Source organism: Peromyscus californicus, unplaced genomic scaffold, assembly GCF_007827085.1.
Source record: "Peromyscus californicus insignis strain IS unplaced genomic scaffold, ASM782708v3 Scaffold_4__1_contigs__length_199733344, whole genome shotgun sequence".
Taxonomy (NCBI): Eukaryota; Metazoa; Chordata; class Mammalia; order Rodentia; family Cricetidae; genus Peromyscus; species Peromyscus californicus.
This window is the reverse complement of record NW_026294562.1, coordinates 44,416,429-44,436,710: the sequence shown is the minus strand read 5'-3', so window position 1 is coordinate 44,436,710 and position 20,282 is coordinate 44,416,429. Positions and strand designations below refer to the sequence as shown.

At 42.6% G+C, this 20,282-nt stretch overlaps 1 protein-coding gene across 1 annotated transcript in view; it reads right to left on the bottom strand.

Moving 5' to 3' along the window:
* The window catches only part of Pcsk5 (proprotein convertase subtilisin/kexin type 5), a 456,194-nt gene that overhangs the window by 397,756 nt on the left and 38,156 nt on the right, over positions 1 to 20,282 (bottom strand). The window contains 1 exon segment of the mRNA XM_052762773.1: positions 10,367 to 10,471. Coding sequence (XP_052618733.1) covers positions 10,367 to 10,471 — 105 coding nt within the window.

Sequence of the window (20,282 nt, the reverse complement as noted above, 5' to 3'; positions counted from 1 at the left end):
CTACAATATAGTTTATATCTAGGTAGATATACAAAAGACACTAACATGCTGAAGCCAGAGAGTGAGATTAAGGATCTACTTCAACAATGTTTATGAGGAAAATCATCCAAAGGAAATAACATATACTTTGAACATGAAGACTGAGAACTTGAGTGTGGTGACATATGCCTGGAATCAAATCACTTGGGAGGGAGAGACAGAAAGATTGGGAGTTCAAGATCATCCTCCTCTATATAGGGTTCAAGGAGGCCAACCTGAAATACAAGAGACACCTTCTATTAGTTCTAGGTGTGGTGACACACGCCTTTAATCCCAGTACTGGGGAGACAGAGGAATGTCGATCTCTATGAATTCAAGGCTAGCTTGATCAACATAGTAAGCTTCAGGCCCACCAAGGCTCCATAGTGAGACACTGTCTCAATAAACAAAATTAAACAAAACAAAAGAGGAACAAAGGAGGAAGAGGGGGTGGAGGAGGAGGAGGAGGAGGAGGAGGAGGAGGAGGAGGAGGAGGAAAGAAGAAGAAGAAGAAGAAGAAGAAGAAGAAGAAGAAGAAGAAGAAGAAGAAGAAAGAGTCATACACCATGCAAAAACCAATGAAAACATGCATTAGGCGTGGAGAACAGGGGAAAGAGTTTTAAGTACTGAAAGATGGGAAGTGACAGAGAAAGATGAGGTTCAGTGTGATGAGCACAAAGAAAGTTTAAAGGATTAGGAAGAAACCTGGTCAAGCAGCTTTGGAGGATGATTTTTAAGAAGTGGGATTTTATTTGAAGGTCAATGGAAAGTCACTGGAAAGCTCGACCACAGTTATATGTTTGGCAGTGGACTGCCTGAGAATGACTGTGGACAATCAAAAGCAGAAGCCAGCCGAGGTGATGGTGGTGAACCAGGCCAAGGACGGTGTGGGATGAAACACGCCGGTGTCAGTGCAGAGGAGGAAGGCACACAGAGTCACAGCTCCAAGATAAAGTATACTGGCACAGCAAAGCACGTCACTGAATGATTCAAAAAAGGAGTACAGAGAGAACACTCAAGAATGATTGCTCTACTGTTGTCTTTGGTAACTACATTGATCATGTACCAGTTACAAAGAAGGAAAAATTTTGTGGGCCATAGTGATAGATAAAAATGTACCGTTCTGTACATGCCATTTTATGCTTTTCATAGTTATTAGTCACTTGAATAAAGATGTTCAGTGAATGTATTATTTAAAGTTAACTGATATCTCAGCATAAAGATGAGAGAAAACAGTGCTGACTGAACCCTGGCCTCTCCAAAGTTTACATGAGGGCAATGAAGCAAATCAACACTAAGACCCATCAACAAATTCTAACTATTGTCTTAGTCCCAACCTTTTCCTTCCTTGTAAATGACACCCATCCAAGCCAGAAATTGAGCAGTCCTTCCTCACTGTCTCTTTTTTCCTTCTTTCTTCTCATGGAACCTTCTAGAGAGATCTTGTTAGTGAAGAACAAAAAGAAAGAAGAAGGCTAAGGAATACAGTCACAGAACATATGGCAAATCTCAAAAAGGAGCAAATGATGGGACATGGTGTCATGTGAAAGGCAGGGAATTTTTTTTTAAAGAAAACATATAGAGTGTGAGAAGATCAAAGTTATTTTATTTATATTTTCAGCTATATTCTATACATAACTATAGTCATAAACAGACAAGTCATTTTTAATTCTATCAGAATATATCTCACATTCCTTTTGCAGATTATTTGTAAACTTTGCAAATGTTCTCATAGATCTTTCACTATCCATATGTCCAGACATATCATCATTTAGCATTTTGCTGTAAGGATTTAACCTACATTTTTATCTTTTCTTACATGTAGAACTCATGCAATTCTATGCAACCATGGGCTTAAGGACACGCCTGAGCAATACTGGCACTTCAAACACGAGGATTTGATAAAAGCTAAGAGCTCACCCTTCAAAGATAGAATGGAAATTCAAAGGCTCTTTTTGCCCTGTCACACTGTCTCTTTTTGTACTGTAGGAATTGGTTGACCTTTGAGAAATCTGTGCACAGAAAGAAAATTCAGACACACTTACTACACGGTGGTAAATGCATGATTGGAGTGGTTTTTCTCCATGGCCAGACAATTGGAGTGGCTCTGGGTGTGAAGTGGAGTGGGGCTTTTCTGGGCTGTATCCATGCATCCCTTATTTGCTAATTTCTGTTTTTATGATTTGTCTAAGATTTCAACAAAACAGTTACCATCAAAATTCTTTTCTTAATCCCGATCAAAAAATGTCAGAGTTTTATTATTCTACCTTTTAGATCCAATGCTTATTTATGTTTTTAGACCTTTTAAGATGGTTTGGGTTTTTAAAGATGGTTTGTTGACCCTCCAGCCCAGCCAGGGCTACATCGTGAGATCTTGCTTTAAAAATATGATGTTTTTAACATCTTAGAAATATTTTATTCACTATGAAAAAAAACAAACAAACCAGGTTTTACAGCTCGTTACTTTCCTTCAAATAACTGAGGAGATTGTGCAACCTTTCCTCACTGAATCTGTCTTACTCTTAATAACCATCACTTCTTTTCCTTTTCACCTTTATGCTTTTGACTTATCTACCCACCCCGAGTCTGTTAAGCATTCTTCCAGGCTACTACGAGATCTTAGTGCAAAGCCAGTGGAAGGCTGGGAGAAACACAGGTGAATTGCCCATCACTTTCCGCTAGGGGCCCTGAGTGACCTGCCGACTGCCTACACACTCCTAGAAGACATTAGTTCTGCAAACACACCTCAGCGCAAGAATGTCTGTTTAGCCTGTGCACGGTCCTGGGTTTGATCTCCAGAACTATAAGTAATTTCAGTTGAAGCCCTAAGATACAGAGGGAAACCACATTTGAGTCCCTCTGTGGAGGAGAGTCAGAACAAAGCAACCACAAAAAGGCCAGGAACCACTATTGGTGCTTTTTTCCATGAATCCTAAGAGCCAACCTGTGGGGTCACGGGTCAAGACAACCCTCCAATCTGCTCTCTTTGGCTCACAGAAACAGTTAATAATTTTGAATGCCTTGTCCACATTTAATTCGGGGAAATGCTATTAAAGGGGAATTACATGTGCTTTTGGCCTGGCAACAAGGGTGGGTGTACCCAGCTGCAGCTGCACAGCGGTTCCTTCCCAATTGCAAGAGTGTCTCCAACTCAGCTGTGTGACCAGAGATTGGCTTCCAGGCCTTCTCACATCTTGTTACCTGCACTCATATTGTAAGCATTGAATTTATGACCTTTCAAACGAAATCTCTATCCCCAAGCACCCTTTTATAAATATTTGGCAGCCTTGCCAAAATGGCTGAGCAATCTTTTTTTAATTCATTCCTGCCTATCAGGGATTCTGGCTGTGAGCTCAACTTCCCCATCAACTATCCACAAAATGTACAATTTGACCCTCTGTGTTCTGTCTGTCAAGACATCTGGGAAACCTGGAAGCAAGACAGGAAGGGAGGGAGCAAGACAGGAAGGAGGGAGGTGGGGAACACAGTGAACTCCACACCCACCACGCTCCTCACATCCCTCTCACTCTGCTGGCTATTTCCTTACCACAAATGCATCAGGTGGCGCAAACGTATGGCTGCCATGCTCCTCCCAGGAGAATGTGCTGTTTCAAAGACTCAGAAATGCTTTCAAAAGCTAAAGACAGGGGTTCCTAGCATGATTAGATTTCATAGCTGGCAAAATGGGGCTACAGCACAAAGCCTCAAACAAGAGATAACTCCTCAAACCCACAGACCACCCATATCCTCTTTGCTCAACGACAGATCCAAGCCCCCACTGCTTCTCCAAGTGATGTGAAGGGGGTTAGTAACACTTTCATTCACTGGTGCAGAGTGATGGTTAGAGGAGACTGTGAAACAACACAGAGCCTCAGGTCCCTATCCCAAGACAGCACAGCCATTTGAGCCTTGTGGAAATATGAGGCCAAAGCCACTAACTACAGCACATCCCAGATCACTCCAGAGCTGAGTGAGCACAAGTCTAGGCTATGTTCTGAGACTCATAAAATCAGCCTATGGAACTCTTATGCCATTATCATATTTAAAATAGAAAGTAGAATACTGGTCTCACTCACACACACACACACACACACACACACACACACACACACACACACACACACACACATGCATACACACACCCACACCACACATACCACACACCACAACACCCCCACACACACACCCCACATCACACACCCCACTCCACACACATACAGAGAAAGAGGAGAGGGGGGCCTGTGCAGCAGACACTGGAACTCAGAGTAAGACTACTTATTTAAGATGCACCAGCCCAGATGGATAATTCACTTCTAATAAAAAAACAAAACAAAAACCACTGCAGTTTCTGAGGCTGACCTCGGGTGTATAGGTATACTTACTACTCCTTGCAGGTTTCTTTATCTTCAAAGTCCCCTGGTAGATCAAGTATGTGGACAGCTTATTGCATGCATTCGATCTATTGGGGGATTCTTCCCAGGTCGAGAATAGAGCTAACTGATGTGCTGGTGGCCTCCATGGGTCACTTAAAAGATCAACTGACAGTGAAAGAGTTTTCTGGAATTATAAAATGAATGTGTGGTGAAATGGGAATTGGCAAATACAAAGTTGATGTATGCAATTTTTCCATAATGTGTAGAGAGATACAGCTGTCAATCTTGAAGCAAAATATAAAAATAAATAAATAAATAAAGGAAAGCACACATCTGAAACCCAAATCAGGAGAAAAGGCAGCAAGCTGGAACACAACGGAACTTGAATTTCCCTTCTTCCACTGGTTTGTCTTTTGTCTCTTTCTGCCTCCCATCTTCCAGCCCCCTCACTGTTAGACAATGCTTGAATGCTTAGTTCTTATCAGAGGAAATGGCTCATGGACAAATGTAGCAAACGGGGCAGTTTGCCTATGACTTCAAGCCTTGAACTTAAGCCTGGGCCACACTGACCTAGAGATAATGTTTTTCTGCAGCAGAATAAGCCAAGGGTTCACATATTCATGGAACTGTTGCATCACTACTGACGTCCCACTCTGCATGATTCAGGAAGGCAAAAGTTGGTACAGTGCGTAGAAATGAAAGTAAGCAGATTAAACCTAACAAATTCAATCTCTTCAAATACAGAAGCATTTTGCCTTATTTCGTGTGCACTTGGTTATCACAGTCCAACAGATCTGGAAACACTCTCTTAAGGGGAGCAGTGGAAGGTGTGCCAGGATCGCACAGGAAAGAGATAGGAGTGAAAGCAAGATGACTATTTCTGAACAGTCCTTCATGAGACATGCATCCATACATGTGATGAGGGAGGCGTTGCCGCATGACTCGGGAAGGAAGAGCTCCTTCTTCTCACCCTAGTCTGTAGTACAGACTGTGTCTGTCCTGCATTCAGATAAAATCCAACCTGTAAGAGATCTAAAGACGAGAAAAGAACCGGAAAAAGAAAATACAAAAGATAGAGAGGCAGAACCTTCCAGATAAGATCTAATATGAAGAAAGAAAGGTGTTCTCATGCAATTAGTCATACATAGAGTATGAGTAGCTAACTTAAGGGCAGTTTATACTTGGATGGTTGAGGGTTTTTTGGTTTTTTTGTTCTTGTTTTTCTGTAACTCAGTAAGCCCTACATCTTTAATTGAAAACTTGGGACTTAAGTTTTTCTGTTTCTTGATAAGGAAAAGAAAAATGAAAGAAAGTTATCTTCCCTGCTCACTTGTTCCAGTCTACACGTGCCTGGACGACAGGACAAGGGTGGCACTGCTACACCACGCCCTGCAGATGGTGCCCCCTGTCACACTCTACTACTGCCTACCTTCATTCTTGAGATAGTCGCTCCTTGAACCCAGAGCTCGCTGTTTTGACCAGACTTGCTGGCCAGAGAACCCCTGGGCTCAGCTATCTCTACCCATCCCAGAACTGGGGTTTCAGACACTATACTTGATTTTCATTTAGGGACCAGGGATCTGAATGCAGGTTCTCATAACTTTGACCCGTGGCTGGCAAAGATAGATACACAGATCAATTAATAAACTCTCAGAAGGGCTGGAGAGGTGGTTGCACATTTAAGTGTTGGTACACCACCTGCAGAGGACCCAATTTGGTTCCCAGTACTCATGTACGGCAGCTCACAACCACCTGTAACATCAGCTTCAGGGTATCCAACACCCTCTGTGCACTCTGTGGGCACCTGCACAGACCCCCAGACGAATACATATATACATAATTTAAAAATTAAATATTTAAAAAGAAAGAAGCCCTGAGAGTGGGAGTAGCCTATTGTTTTAGAAGTGTTTGGTTCTCTGGAGAAAGGTTGATCACTCAAAAAAAAAGGGGGGAGGCATGATGGCTTAGGGTATCATGTGGGTAAAGTCATGAAGACATGGCCAGGAAGTCTAGCCAAAATAAAGCAAGCTCAGGATTCAATAAGATACTACCTCAAAAACTAAGGAAGGAAAGAAGGAAGGAAGGAAGGAAGGAAGGAAGGAAGGAAGGAAGGAAGGAAGGAAGGAAGGAAGGAAGGAAGGAAGACACTCTGCTTTGGCCTTTAGATTCTACACACCCAAGCAGAGTGAAGCATACCTTCACACATGTGTATAACACACACACAGACGCAGAAGAATGGAAGACTTACTCTCCCTCTGCTGTCAAATGTGCCAGCCCTTCCTGTCCAGCTGTGTTATGATTATCCTAGTGCTCTCCTCTCAGAAGTCTGTGAATCCCTGTCATTTAAAATGATAATCACAACGGAATGTTGACTGCAGGAATCAAGGCTATTCTTGCTCTCAAGGCTCATGTGCCCCAGCTGACCACACGACTTTCTTAGAATCGAGAGGTTTATTCTCACCAATCGAGAGGTTTATTCTCACCAGGCTGCTGCTTTGGCTTTCCTTCTTTGGAACCCTCTAAGTAAAGTCATAAGTAGCCATGCAATTTAGCCAGTCTACTTGCTGTGTGTGTCCCCTGCAATTCAACCTGCTATTTTCTCTTTCTTGAGAAGGTGGTAGTTAAAAGTAACATGAAGTTAACATTGCCAATGTCATAAAGCCACTTCCCATGGTCCAATCCCACAGATGTGACTGTGCTCTGGCATGCCAAGCACTCACCAGACTTTAAGGAGTGACTGGCATACCAGAGCATTCATTCTGTACTTTCATGGGGCTAACTCAGAATGAAGAGTGTAAATGCACATGGAAATTTATGTAGTGCTATGGCTTGGGTGTGGTTTGTTCCAAAAGGTTCATGAGCTGAAAGCCTGGTCACTAATGGGATATTCAAGGGGTGAGGGATTTGTGGGAGAGGTTAGTAAGTCCCACGAGAGTGTTATTTTTAAAGAGCCTGCCTGTCTTTCTCACTGGCTTCCTTTCTTGCCATGTAAAATCTTTCATACACACTCTCCACACTCTCACCATCATGCCATCAATACGGTAACACAATCATGGGAACCCTTACCAGAGATGATACTGTGCTGTTTATTTGGCCTTCAAAACCATGTGCTAAGTAAACTTCTTTTCATATTATTTGGCCTCAAGTATTTTGTTATAGCAACAAAAAACCCAGGATAGCTAAAAGAATCCTGTACAATAAAGCAACCTCTGGAGGCATCATGATCCCTGACTTCAAGCTATCAGGATTTATAGGAGTTTGAACTAAAGGAATGTATTTGTAACTCACTTCTGAAAATGCCCATGTGTATGTGTGTGAATGTGCTTGTGTGGGGACAAATAAGAAGAGGGGGGGCTGGAAACATGGGGAATCTGGAAAGCTCTTTCTACACCTTCATTCTAAATAAAAAGGTTGGTGAGTTCTGTTAACTTTGGAGAGAGAAAAAAATTGCTAATTGAGCCTAAGTTTGTTGAGGGGATTGGAGGAGGAAAACAATGCCTTCTATCTCCTTTTCCCCAAACCCCAACTCTGAGAAGCATCATCCTATCTGGAGGGTCTCTAAAAGCTGCTCTGGGAGACACCAAGAGCCTAACACAGGGCTGGAGACACTAGGCGGCTCCAGAAATAGCCAATGAATCAGTGGGCCACAGAAATACAATGGAAAGGGTAGGGAACTCCACCTTTGTGGTTATCTGAGTGGCAGTGACTAGGAGAACTGCAAGGGTGGAGATTAAGGTATAGCCCTACTCTTGGGTATTCCTTTTATTGAGGAAGAGTAGAAAGGCACAGCTGCCTCTGGGATAGTCTAATTAGTCTTGCACCCCTGGACTAGGTGAGGAGCGTGGTGTTCAAGTACTGGATGTCCCAGGATCCAAGGTTTCTCCTGGCTCATATGCAAGCTATTGCATGCACAGAGATAAGAAAAAAGAAAACCAAGATGCCTAAGATAACATTAAGGATGGGAAGAGCTCCTTACATGGTAAATTGCTCCTCAGATAGACAAAGTCTCATCACATTCCCTTTGTAACTCTCAAACCAACTTTTCCAACTCATGTGGATTTGCACCTGAGGCTTAAAAGAAAAAAATGTACTAACTGCCAAAATTCAAGACAGTTGTTTAACAGATGAAAAACCTGTGACTTTGCTTTTAAAACATAGCAAATTCAAACTGTCCCAACATATTTCTTTTTCAGAAAAAATAGTCTAAATAGAAATAAATATGTATACTTTATCTATAGGTCACTGAGTGACCCTATGCCACACAGAAGGAGGAGCCTGAAAGACATGTGTTTTCTCTAACTACTGAGATATAATTTCAGTCATAAATACTGTGCCATAATATTCCAGGGAAAAATTAAACAGAGTGTAGTGATTTAATAAAAATGGTCCCCATAGACTCATAGGTAGTGGCACTATTAGGAGGTGTGATCTTATTGGAGTAGGTGTGGCCTTGTTGAAGGAAGTGTGTCACTGTGGAGGCGGGCTTTGGGGTTTCAAATGATCAAACCAGGCCCAGTGTCACTCTCTCTCTCGTCCTGCTTCCTGTAACACAAATCTTAAAAGGTCTTATTAATAAAAACAAACCCAGAACCAGGTATTGGGGTGAACGCTGAAAGATCAGAGAAACAGAACCAGCCACAGCTAACCTCACCTTGCCAATTCCTCAGCTGATCTCATTTCCTCAAACTGGAAGCCTCTGTGTCCTCATCCGAATGGATCTCAGATGAATTGCTGCTCAAAAGCCTAAAAGCTTAACCAGGCTCTAGTTCCTGGTCCTCGCGCCTTATATACCTTTCTGCTTCCTGCCATCACTTCCTAGGATTAAAGGTGTGTGTCACCATGCCTGGCTGTTTCCAGTGTGGCTTTGAACTCATTGAGATCCAGAAGGATCTCTGCCTTCTGAATGCTAGGATTAAAGGTGTGTGTGCCACCATTTTCTGAGCTCTATATCTAGTGGCTGTTCTGTTCTCTGATTCCAGATAAGTTTATTAGGATGCACAATATATTGGGGAACACAATATCACCACAGCTGCTAGCCTATCTGGATGTAGAATTCTCAGCTACTTCTCCAGCATTATGTCTGCCTGCATGCTCCCATGGTTCCCACCATGATGATAATGGACTAAACCTCTGAAACTGTAAGCCAGCTCCAACTAAATGTTTTCTTTTATAAGAGTTGCCATGGTCATGGTGTCTCTTCACAGCCACAAAAACCTTGATTAAGACACAGAGTAAACCATGGCCCATAGCAGAAGGCAAGACTCCAAACCACACACTGAATTGCACAAGAATTCACATAAGAGCATCTTTAACAAGAATTTTCCAAGAGCCTCTAGCTGAGGCTGCTGTGCTTGCTGGTAGGGACTTGTTTGCCAGTCTATTTGAGAATGAGTTCTATGGCAAATCAAAATCACAATGGAGGGAAGAGGCAAAATAACTTAATCACTGAATTATATACCATGAACCCACAGAGGACCTAAGGTAAGTTGGCACAGCTCCTTCTGCTTCTCCCTTACTTAGCACGTCTGAGAGAGCTAATTCTATGAGGTCAGTCCCTTCCTCCAACTTAATTAATAAAGACAGCTACTTAATTTGATGTCAGTGTCTTAGTTGTCTTCTCATACCCATGGAGCTCACAGGACCTCAAGCTGCATGCATATGAGAGATGGCATGTTCTTCTTCCTTTAGACGTGTTCAATTGACCTGTCTTCTCAAGCTGTAGCCTCTCTCAATTCTACATAAAAGTTTATATCTATGGCTATCCCTGAGCTGCTCCACACCTGGGATGACAGTGGCATGTCAATAAAAATCAAGCCATTGAGTGTTGTTGCCTGAGAGCAGATACTTTACCAAAGGATACTATGACAGATCTAGAAACAGGAGCCTCATGCTTGGTCACTGGCTCCTCATGTTATCACCAATGAAAAATGCAGAAGCATCCCTTCTTGGTCCCCGTCCAACTGGTTTTTTCTTACCTTTGGTTCCATTGAAATGAAACTGTGGGTTCCTCTGCTCGAGAGAACAGACCTTTTAATGGTCCTGCTATGGTAGAAGTGATAGTAGTCCTTCAGTGCACCAATCTGCAGGGACAGGTGGGAGGAAAAGCACAGGGGGAACATGTTAATGTCTGAAGACAGCCTGTTTCCTTGTTTTTCATCCAAATAAGAACACAAAGCAAAAAGGTCCATAAATTATGCAGCTGCCTGATATACTTAAATGTCACTTGAACCTTGTGGTCACTTTTCAAAAGAAGGACATCCGATATGAAATATGAGTGTCCTTCAGGCAGTGACTGCAGAACTAAAGATTCTATTGGGGCAGTTAGCTTCTCCATATCGCCTGTTTAATGTTTAATTTATATGCAGCATTTTAAGTAATGCTATATCAATCTATATCCAAATGTGGGAAAGAGGGAAAAGTCAAATAGCTCTCTAGTTAATAAAAACACATTGCATTCTGTTTGCTGTGAGAAATAGACAATGAAGGATGCTGACAGGTTATTTATACAGTTAATTTGAAACATGTCTTAAGCAGATGATCATTCACAAAGATAGCAGCACTACTTAGATCAGGAGAGAGTAGGCACAGCCCTCAAGTAGAGTGGTAACTTCTAGAACAATCTTTGAGCTCAGCTTCTGGGGATAAATGGTTTTATCTACTTTATCTTGTCCTTGTCCCTTAACATGATTTCATTTCCTCATTTTCATTCTTTCGCAGTTAAAACCAGTAGGTCTGCAAATGTGCCCAGCCCACTTCGATAAACAATTGAACAAAACATTCAACAACTGTACTCTTGTAGCCAAAGGGGTTGGTAAAGTGCTTGATACATAACATGAGGACGTGAGTCTGGATTCCTAGCACCAAAGAACAAATGAGGCATGCCAGTGTGTACAACCCCATTGCTTGGGAGCGGAATGCAGAGACAGGAGGATCCCTGAGACCTGCTGGCCAACTAGTCAGCTAGTCTAGCTGATCAGTGAGCTCCAAGTACACTGAGAGGCACTGTCTCAAATAAGGTGGAGATGAACAGACAAGATGACACACTAAAGGCGCTTGGCCTGGCAAGCTCAACTACTGGAATTTGATACCTAGAAGCCATATAAAGGTGAAAGAAAAGAAACAAGTCTACAAACTTGTCCTCTGGTATCTACCCACCCACTATGATACACATGCACTCCTCACCCCCTACATACAATCACACATAAAACAATAATAATAAATAAATTTAAAGTGGAGAACAATTGAGGGAGGTCAATTCTGACCTTTTTGTATACCTATGCGTACATGCGCGCGTGCGCGTGCGCGCGCACGCACACACACACACACACACACACACACACACTGTGCATCACCCAGTGAGAACTGAACCGAACCACACAGGCAGGGCTTGTGCCTAGAGTCTCATTTTAGCTGACACCCCAGCTGAACAGCATGTACTCTTGAGCCCATGTTTCCTTTTCTGGAAAATTGGATTTTGGGCTAGTTAATTTCTAAGACCACTGCAGTGTTCATATTCCATTCTTTAACAGTGACACTTTCCTTGCTTCAGGCAAATACAATAAATGTCTAATTCTCTGGACACTCACGGCTCTGCACTAAAGGAATGACCACTGTGATGATGTTGTCCAGTTGGTCCAATGTAGACCTTGGGCTTTCTTAATTAAAATGTCATTGGCTCAGGTTAACTTTTTTCATAATACAAGTCTGTTTTCTAAGGTCTGTCTCCCTGTTACATTCCCACCACATGTTCTGTGTCATTTTGACATTGTCTCCTCATAGGGACTTTGTGACATTGCACTATCATTAAAACTTGAGAGAAAGCTCAAAGCCTCAAATTTTTGATTCAAGCGGAAAACGCCCTGATCTATACAGATAACTCAAAAAATAAGTGAAATATATAGCCAAGGAAGTCCCAGTGAGTCCTCCATCTCAGTGGTCCTGAGCAAGGGGAGCAGGAAGAAGTCAACAGGTCACAGCTCCACTTCTGGGCCTGCCCAGAAGGATATCCCAAAAGGTGTTAAAATGCTGAAGCTTTAAGGGTCGAATTCAAGAGTGGCTGCATAATTTTCTAAACAAAAGTTTTAAGCTCTTTATTACACATAGCTTAGTGAAGTTCTCCTTGAGTAAACATAATAGTTTGGTGGAACGAACACATGTTCCCGAGGAGGAACCTTGAAGAACTGACCACAAGTAGGCACAGTGCAGACATGAAGATCAGGAGTTCAAGTCAGCCTTGGGCACATGGTGAATTAATTCAAGGAGAGCCTGGGCTACATAAGACAAAAACAAAATGAAGGAATGAATCATCACCAGTGGGAAAATGTCAGTGTGTTTACTATCACAATTTCCCTACAAAGAAACTCTGTGTTACAGGAAATGGCTGGATTCAATCCAATTATTAAGCTCCAACTGTGGATGAAATTCATCCTGAGGACACATTCAAACCCTTTGCGGCCTCTCAAGTATAGACTGACATCCCAATCTAAACCAGTATGTTAGGAGTTCTAAACTGGATCCTCTGTCTCAATGTAAGTTGATTTTGGACCTTGGATAAACCATTTAGCCTCTCTGTGTGTTCGTTTCCTCAGTAGGAAACTGAGAAGTTCACAGGAGGTACTGTGGGCAGACATTGGTCATCAAAGTACTCAAGACTAGATAGCTCAGGGGGAACTAAGGAGATGGTTCAGTGCAGAAAGTACTTCTCAGGAAAGCATGAGGACCTGAGTTCAAATCCCAAGGACCCACATAAAGGCACATGCTATAGTAGACATCTGTAATTCAAGCACCTCCACAGTGAGATGAATTACAGAGACAAGAGAACCCCCAGAAACTCCCGCGTTAGCTAGCTTGGCATACATAGCAGTATACATGAGAACTGCCTCAAACCAGGATTGTCTGCTAACACCCCACATGCACTGAGGCACACGTGCGTGCACACAAAGAGAGTTTTTATGGCTTGATATGGAATAATGAATGTTAGAAAATGAGATGTCTGGCCAAGTCACCGCTTGGCATGCAGTCATTGTTGGAAGCTTATTAGCTTCCCTTCTCTCACCTCTTCTAATTCATCTTTCATCTCTCTTTCCTTGTCAGGATCACTTTTGGCCTACGCTGTTATTAGCTCTTTACTTCCCAGCCCTCAATAGGAAAAACCCAAAGAGCCGATGACACACTGCTGTAGGTATGTAGGCAGCAAGGGTGGTTATACCAGACTGGTCAAAAGTATAAGATGAGATGTGATTTGAAGAGATTAAACTGCATCTAACCTTGGACCCCACCTTTCTATTTCTAAAGGTGCTTTTCGCAGATAGTTACCTATGAACAAACTGTCAGAGTAAACTTTGTACATGTTCAAAACACCCAGCTGCCATCAAGAGGTCATTAATTCTATACAAATAAAAGTAGTTTCAACTCCAAGATATAGTGAGGTAAGACTAAAGAAAGGTATATACCCTGCCTATATACGGCCTGATTATTACAAAGATGACAAAGGAAGAATTTATAGTTGTACAGTATAAAGTTGTAAGAATATTTTTAAAATAAAATTCAAAAACCAAGAAGAGGGATCTTCCTTTTATTGTTTATGCAGGTAGCTTTTTTATTATTATTTTAAAAACTCATTAAAAATGTAAAAAAAAAAAAGAACTAGAGATGTTTCTTTGAGAAGTGGACAAGGGTGATGTAGAAACTCACAATTGGTACAAGTCCAGAGAGTAAGTGTCTATGGAGTGCACAGGTATAAATGGGTGATCTATATCATACCCAATTCTCCCAAAGCTCAGGCACCATCACAGAAGAGGGGGTAGGAAAATTCTAAGGGTCAGAGGTTAGGAAGGACCAGAGCAAAACAGTGTCTTCCAGACATGAAAGAACAGCTTTACTAATGAACTCACAGTAGCTGTTGTTGCCTACACAAGAGCTGCCCAAGATTAAGACAGTCAATGTTCCAGCATGAAAGGGAAAGGCATGCTCATGTTCCACCTCTTAGTGGGGAGTTACTGGGAAGTCAATTTCTTTAAGAGTATAGTCAACCTCCAGTGGATGGCTCCACGCATATGAAAATATGGGCAGCACAAATTTGATCCTTGGTTTGGTATTTAAAAAACAAAAACCAGCATACAAAATTGGGAGGAATAAGGAGAGTAGGGGGGATCTGGGAGGAGTTGGGGGAAGGGAGTCTGGGTGAAAATGATCAAAATACATTGTATACATGTATGAAGTTCTCAGAGAATAAAAATGTATGTATTTTTTAATTAAAAAAACTGAAATAGCATACATATGCATGCCAGCAATTTTTCCAGGGCATAGATACTCCTTAAGTTCTATGTGGCCAGTACAAAGGCCACTTCTACCCAGGCCACCAAACCATGTGGCAGTAAGCAATGCTGTCCTTCTCTTGGGGGTTCTGATTCTACTACTGAGCCGTGTAGTGGTGTGCTGTAGTTTTTTGGTTGATGCCTCCTTTATCAAAAGTTGAACTTGTGTCAGGCGTCGTGTTCCTCTCCTGCATATTATCAGATTTAGTTTAATCTCCAAGAGTTCTGAAAGCTAAATATCATTAGCTCTAATTGACTAACAAAGGACCCCAGGGCTCTGGGAACACCCAAACACATTCTGCTGGGATTAAGTCTGATGTGCTTGGCAAATATCCACTAACATCAGGATTCTGTCATGGAATCTGTGAATGGCCTCAAATGATGCAGTGCAGCATCCTTCTGGAGGGTCTCCCCATAACACACAGCTAAGACGCTAAACTCTACTTATGCAGCAAGTGACCAAACATGGTGCAGGTTGTACCAGCCAGATAGAAAGCAAAATCAAGCATCAACCCAGCCTGTTCTTGAAGGACCTGCTCAGAACCGTAGTAACCGTAGTAGAAGTCTTGCCATCTGCTTCCTAGCTGCCTGGTACATCATAGTGATAGTGGTTTTTTTTTTTTCTGTGCCATAGTTGTTTTGGTGAGCTGGCAAGGAACTGCAGATGGTATAAGAGTTGTACCTGTGGTGACAAGATAGAGTAGATTCCTTATCCCTTAGCTTTCAGGTTGTGGACCAGGGTATGACTTTGAAAACCCAAGGGCTGCACTGAAAGCTTGACCTTGTTATTTCTACTCATTTTGGTTGTTTGTTTTGTTTTTGTTTTTGTTTTTGTTATTTTATTTTATTTTACAATACAATTCAGTTCTACACATCAGCCACGGATTCCCTTGTTCTCCCCCCTCCCTCCCCCCTCCTCTTCCCCTCAGCCCACCCTCCATTCCCACCTCCTCCAGGGCAAAGCCTCCCCCGAGGACTGAGATCAACCTGGTAGACTCAGTCCAGGTAGGTCCAGTCCCCTCCTCCCAGGCCGAGCCAAGCGACCCTGCATAGGCCCCAGGTTTCAAACAGCCAACTCATGCAATGAGCACAGGACCCTGTCCCACTGCCTGGATGCCTCCCAAACAGATCAAGCCAATCAACTGTCTCACCCATTCAGAGGGCCTGATCCAGTTGGGGACCCCTCAGCCATTGGTTCACAGTTCATGTGTTTCCATTCGTTTGGCTATTTGTCCCTGTGCTTTATCCAACCTTGGTCTCAACAATTCTCGCTCATATAAACCCTCCTTTTTCTCGCTAATTGCACTCCCGGAGCTCCACCTGGGGCCTAGCCGCGGATCTCTGCATCTAGATCCCTCAGTCATTGGATGGGGTTTCTAGCACGACAATTAGGGTGTTTGGCCATCCCATCACCAGAGTAGGTCAGTTCGGACTGTCTCTCAAACATTGACAGCCAAAAGACAAACATGGTATGTACTAACTCACAGGAGGACACTAGATGTGGAACAAGGATGACTGGACTGCTACTCACATCACCAGGGGGGCTACCTGGAAAACAGGACCCCAAGAAAGACACGGGGATCGCCCATTGACAGAGAAATGGAAGAGATCTACATGAACAGCCTGGACATGAGTGGGGGTAGTGAAGGTCAAGGTTCGAGGGAAAGAGAGCTTGGGGGAGCGGGAGATCCCAGCTGGATCAAGAACAGAGAGGGAGAACAAGGAATAGGAGACCATGGTAAATGAAGACCACATGAGAATAGGAAGAAGCAAAGTGCTAGAGAGGCCCACAGAAATCCACAAAGATACCCCCACAACAGAATGCTGGCAATGGTCAAGAGAATGCCCGACCTGACCTACTCTTGTTTTTGTTTTTCTGAGACAAAGTTTCTCCGTGTAAAAGTCCTAGCTGTTCTGGAACTCACTTTGTAGACCGGACTGGCCTTGAACTCATAGAGATCTGCCTACTTCTGCCTCCCAAGTGCTGGAATTAAAGGCTTGCACCACTGCCACAGGGCTTGTCTCTACTCTATTTATTAACATAAACCCCTTTCAAATTAGTGGCCCATAAAATCCATTCTCTGTAGTAGGTGCCTCTCTGACCACTCCAAACTGGATACACTGGAACGTCTTTAAAACTAGCTATACCTTTACACAGTCAGTTCAGAGATGCTCTGTTGCATAGCTCCAGAGCCATAGGCTACTGGCAAAAATGAGCCACAAGCTCCTGGATGAGCCATTGTGTCCACCCTGCCAGCCTGTAGATGACAAGGTGCTTCTGATCATCTCACGGAACTGTACCACTCTCATCCCTCAAATACTTCTTCTTATATTAGCTGGAATGATACTTACAAATACAACCCAGATGTGAGGTTACATCATATCCCTGCTTAAAAGTCTTTTGTGGCTTTTTTTGTTCTCAAATAATATTAGCTATTCATAATGCTCTTTCATGAATTTGTTTCTAAAAGTCAATCCGAATAGAAAGATCATATTAAACACACTTACACAGGAATGACTAGGTATGCTTTAGCTAACTCATTGAATGAATATACTCAGGGCTGCAGGATCTAGCCTGGCCTCCCTCTGCAGTCTAGCATTCTCCTCATTCTCTGGATTCCAGCCGTGCTGGCCCTATACCTTCAGTGCCATGACTCAGCCATCAGAGGTTGACACCTCTGCCAACAGCACCCTCACTTCCTCCATTTCCCCACCTTCAATTCCTCTTTCTCATCTTTTATGCCACTCCCCAAATGAGGTCACAGCTCCACTATATCATCTGGAAATCCTAAAATGTGCCAGGAGGTTAACCCTGATTGGCACATATATCAGTCTAAGACTGGCTCCCTCGGCTGCCGGCATGCTCCACTGAGGCTGCCATGTGTCTGTTCACAGCTCAACACACGTATAATCACAGAAGAGCTTGTGATCTAAACATCATAGTCACTGAATTGCTAAAATCACATACAATAGAGCTCCATATGGTTTGGTCTCTAGTAGGTCTATCCAACTGAGGCTGATGGCAACAAAAATGGCTTCATTTGGCCTTAACTGGAGTACCAGTTCTGCCAAGGTCATGTGATTGTGACAACTGTGAGCTGAGATGCTGTTGTTTGCAAAAGAGCAGCAGAAGGAACTGCGTGCATTGATCCAATTATTTTGTCTCATCCAAACAAAGCAGTCCATTGCTTTCCAAGAAAAAAATACATACATATATAAGCATATTTATGTCTCCTTTATTAATACAAATGTCCCTTATTGGCAAGAATTGTGTCTTTTATGTTCTTTCAATAGGACTGAGCCTGCTGAGGGCATTTAATAAACATTAAGAAGAAAAATGCTGTAACATGTTGAGAGTTATTAAAAATAGACATGAAAACACAACAATAATATTATCTATCTATAAGCAAGTCTCCATCCAGGTTCTTTGGGGAAATGTAAGACAAAAGATGACTGTGTTCATGTCATGTAAGAGCAACAGGGACCAAAATAGGGGACATTACATAATTGGCACAGGGACACTGTATAAATACATCAGGAACAAATGAGATATGGCAAGGCCCAACCTTCCATACCACTGTGGAAAGGAAAAAGAGTAATGGCCTTGGCCCTGGACCTGCATGTTCTACAAAGCTGTACACACTGTTTTCTGCTTGGCAACTCTGCTAAGATGAATTTCATCCTTTGTTCCTAGTTCTCCCAAGCCTTTGGAAGTCTCATCTTTAGTAGTAGCCTCTCAGAATTGTCTCACAACTACACTCTCTACAACAAAGTGTATTCTGGGGAAAGAATTTTTCAAACTATTTTATACTAATAAGGCGTGTATGTCTGACTATAAACTCTGCATCTTGGTTTCTCCAGGTACAATTGCATTTGGTCAGAAAAGTATTAGTGAAGCAGAATAAATGAGTCCAATTTATTTAATTGCTTAAACTAACAGCAGATGATATACTTCCCCATGTCCCTGACTCCTCCCATCGCAGGTAAGGTACAACTTGTTGAGTGGGGTGTGCTGGGCCCGACTTAAACACTGGCTTTGCTCCTGGAAAAGAGCTGTGTGGCCTTCCATAGATAACTAGCCACCAATACATCCACCCATACTCACAGTGAAAACTCACACCCATACTTACCAGCCCAGCATCTCTCTGCAGAAGATTTGTATTTCTGCAGAAGGAACCCTCACCTTGCAGAAGCCTGCCCAGGCTGGATACATGTTCTACATGCAAGAAACTGGACAGTGCCAGGCAAACCAGAGCTGGCAGTCACCCAGTTAGAAGCACCAGTACTTGATAAACCTATCATTTCTCCTGGGCTACCTGTCTGCCTGGTTTTCATTCTTATCTCTTCAGTTAACAGACTTCCCCAAATCCTGCATTTCCTTTTTGAAAAGTAATTTATTATACCTCCACCCCACAAATTAAACTCCTAGAATGGGCAAACATTGAAATAGACGTTGCACAGAAGACAACAGACATATTCCAAATAAGCACACAAAAAATATGTGAAAATGAAAATGAAAATCATAATAACTGCACAATACCAGAATGGCTGAACAGAAAAGACCGACAAGGCCAAGTTCTAATAAATCATTGAGCATCAGAATAATACATTGCCAGGAAGAATGGAAAAGAGTTCAGTATCTCTGGAAACTTTTGGCAATGTTTTTTATAAAACCTGCCTCATAATCTAGACATTTTGTTTCTAGGAATTTACCTAAAGGAAATATATTTCCAAACAAAAAATCCACACACAAATAGCCCCAGCCCATATCTTAATAACAGCCACAAAGCAGAAATGTTCTAACTTCAGATTAATAAAGGGTTAAATAGGTTATGAAATACCCATTTAGCTGAAAACTGTTCAGGTTGGGCATGGCGCTACATCTGTAATCCTAGCACACAGGAGATGGAGACAGAATGTTCAGGGTTCAAGGCCAGCCTTAACTACATATCAAGCTCAAAACCAGTGTGGCCTACATGAGATCCTACTGAGAAAGACAGAGAAACAAGAGACACAGCAACTGGAGGGGGAAAGAAGCTAAACTGCTGAACTGATATTACTATCATAGAAGAAAACAGAAATGTCTTAGTTAATGTTTCTATTGCTGTAATAAATATCAAGACCAAAAGCAACTTGGGGGGGGGGGGGTCGTTTTAACTTGTCTCACAGCCCATCATCAGGAGAAGCCAAGACAGAAACTTAGGGCAGGAACCTATAGGCAGGAACTGAAGCATAAGCCATGGAGGAGTGCTGCTTATTAGCTTGCTCCTCCTGGCTTGCTCAGTTTGCTTTCTTTGCACCCCAGGACCACATGTCCCGGGATGGCACTGCCCACAGTGGGGTGGACCCTTCTACATCAATCATTAGTCAAGAAAATAGGATTGCCTACAGGCCAGTCTGACGGTAGTGTTTTCTCAAATGAGGATTTCCTCTTCGAAGATGACACTAGCTTGTGTCAAGTTGGCAAAATCTAACCTGAATGATGACTTTCAAAATACACAGCTGACGGCAGGTACACACAGTAAACTTAATCTGGGGAATCCAGGAAGTGGATCAGGGCAGCCTGTCAGAGGAG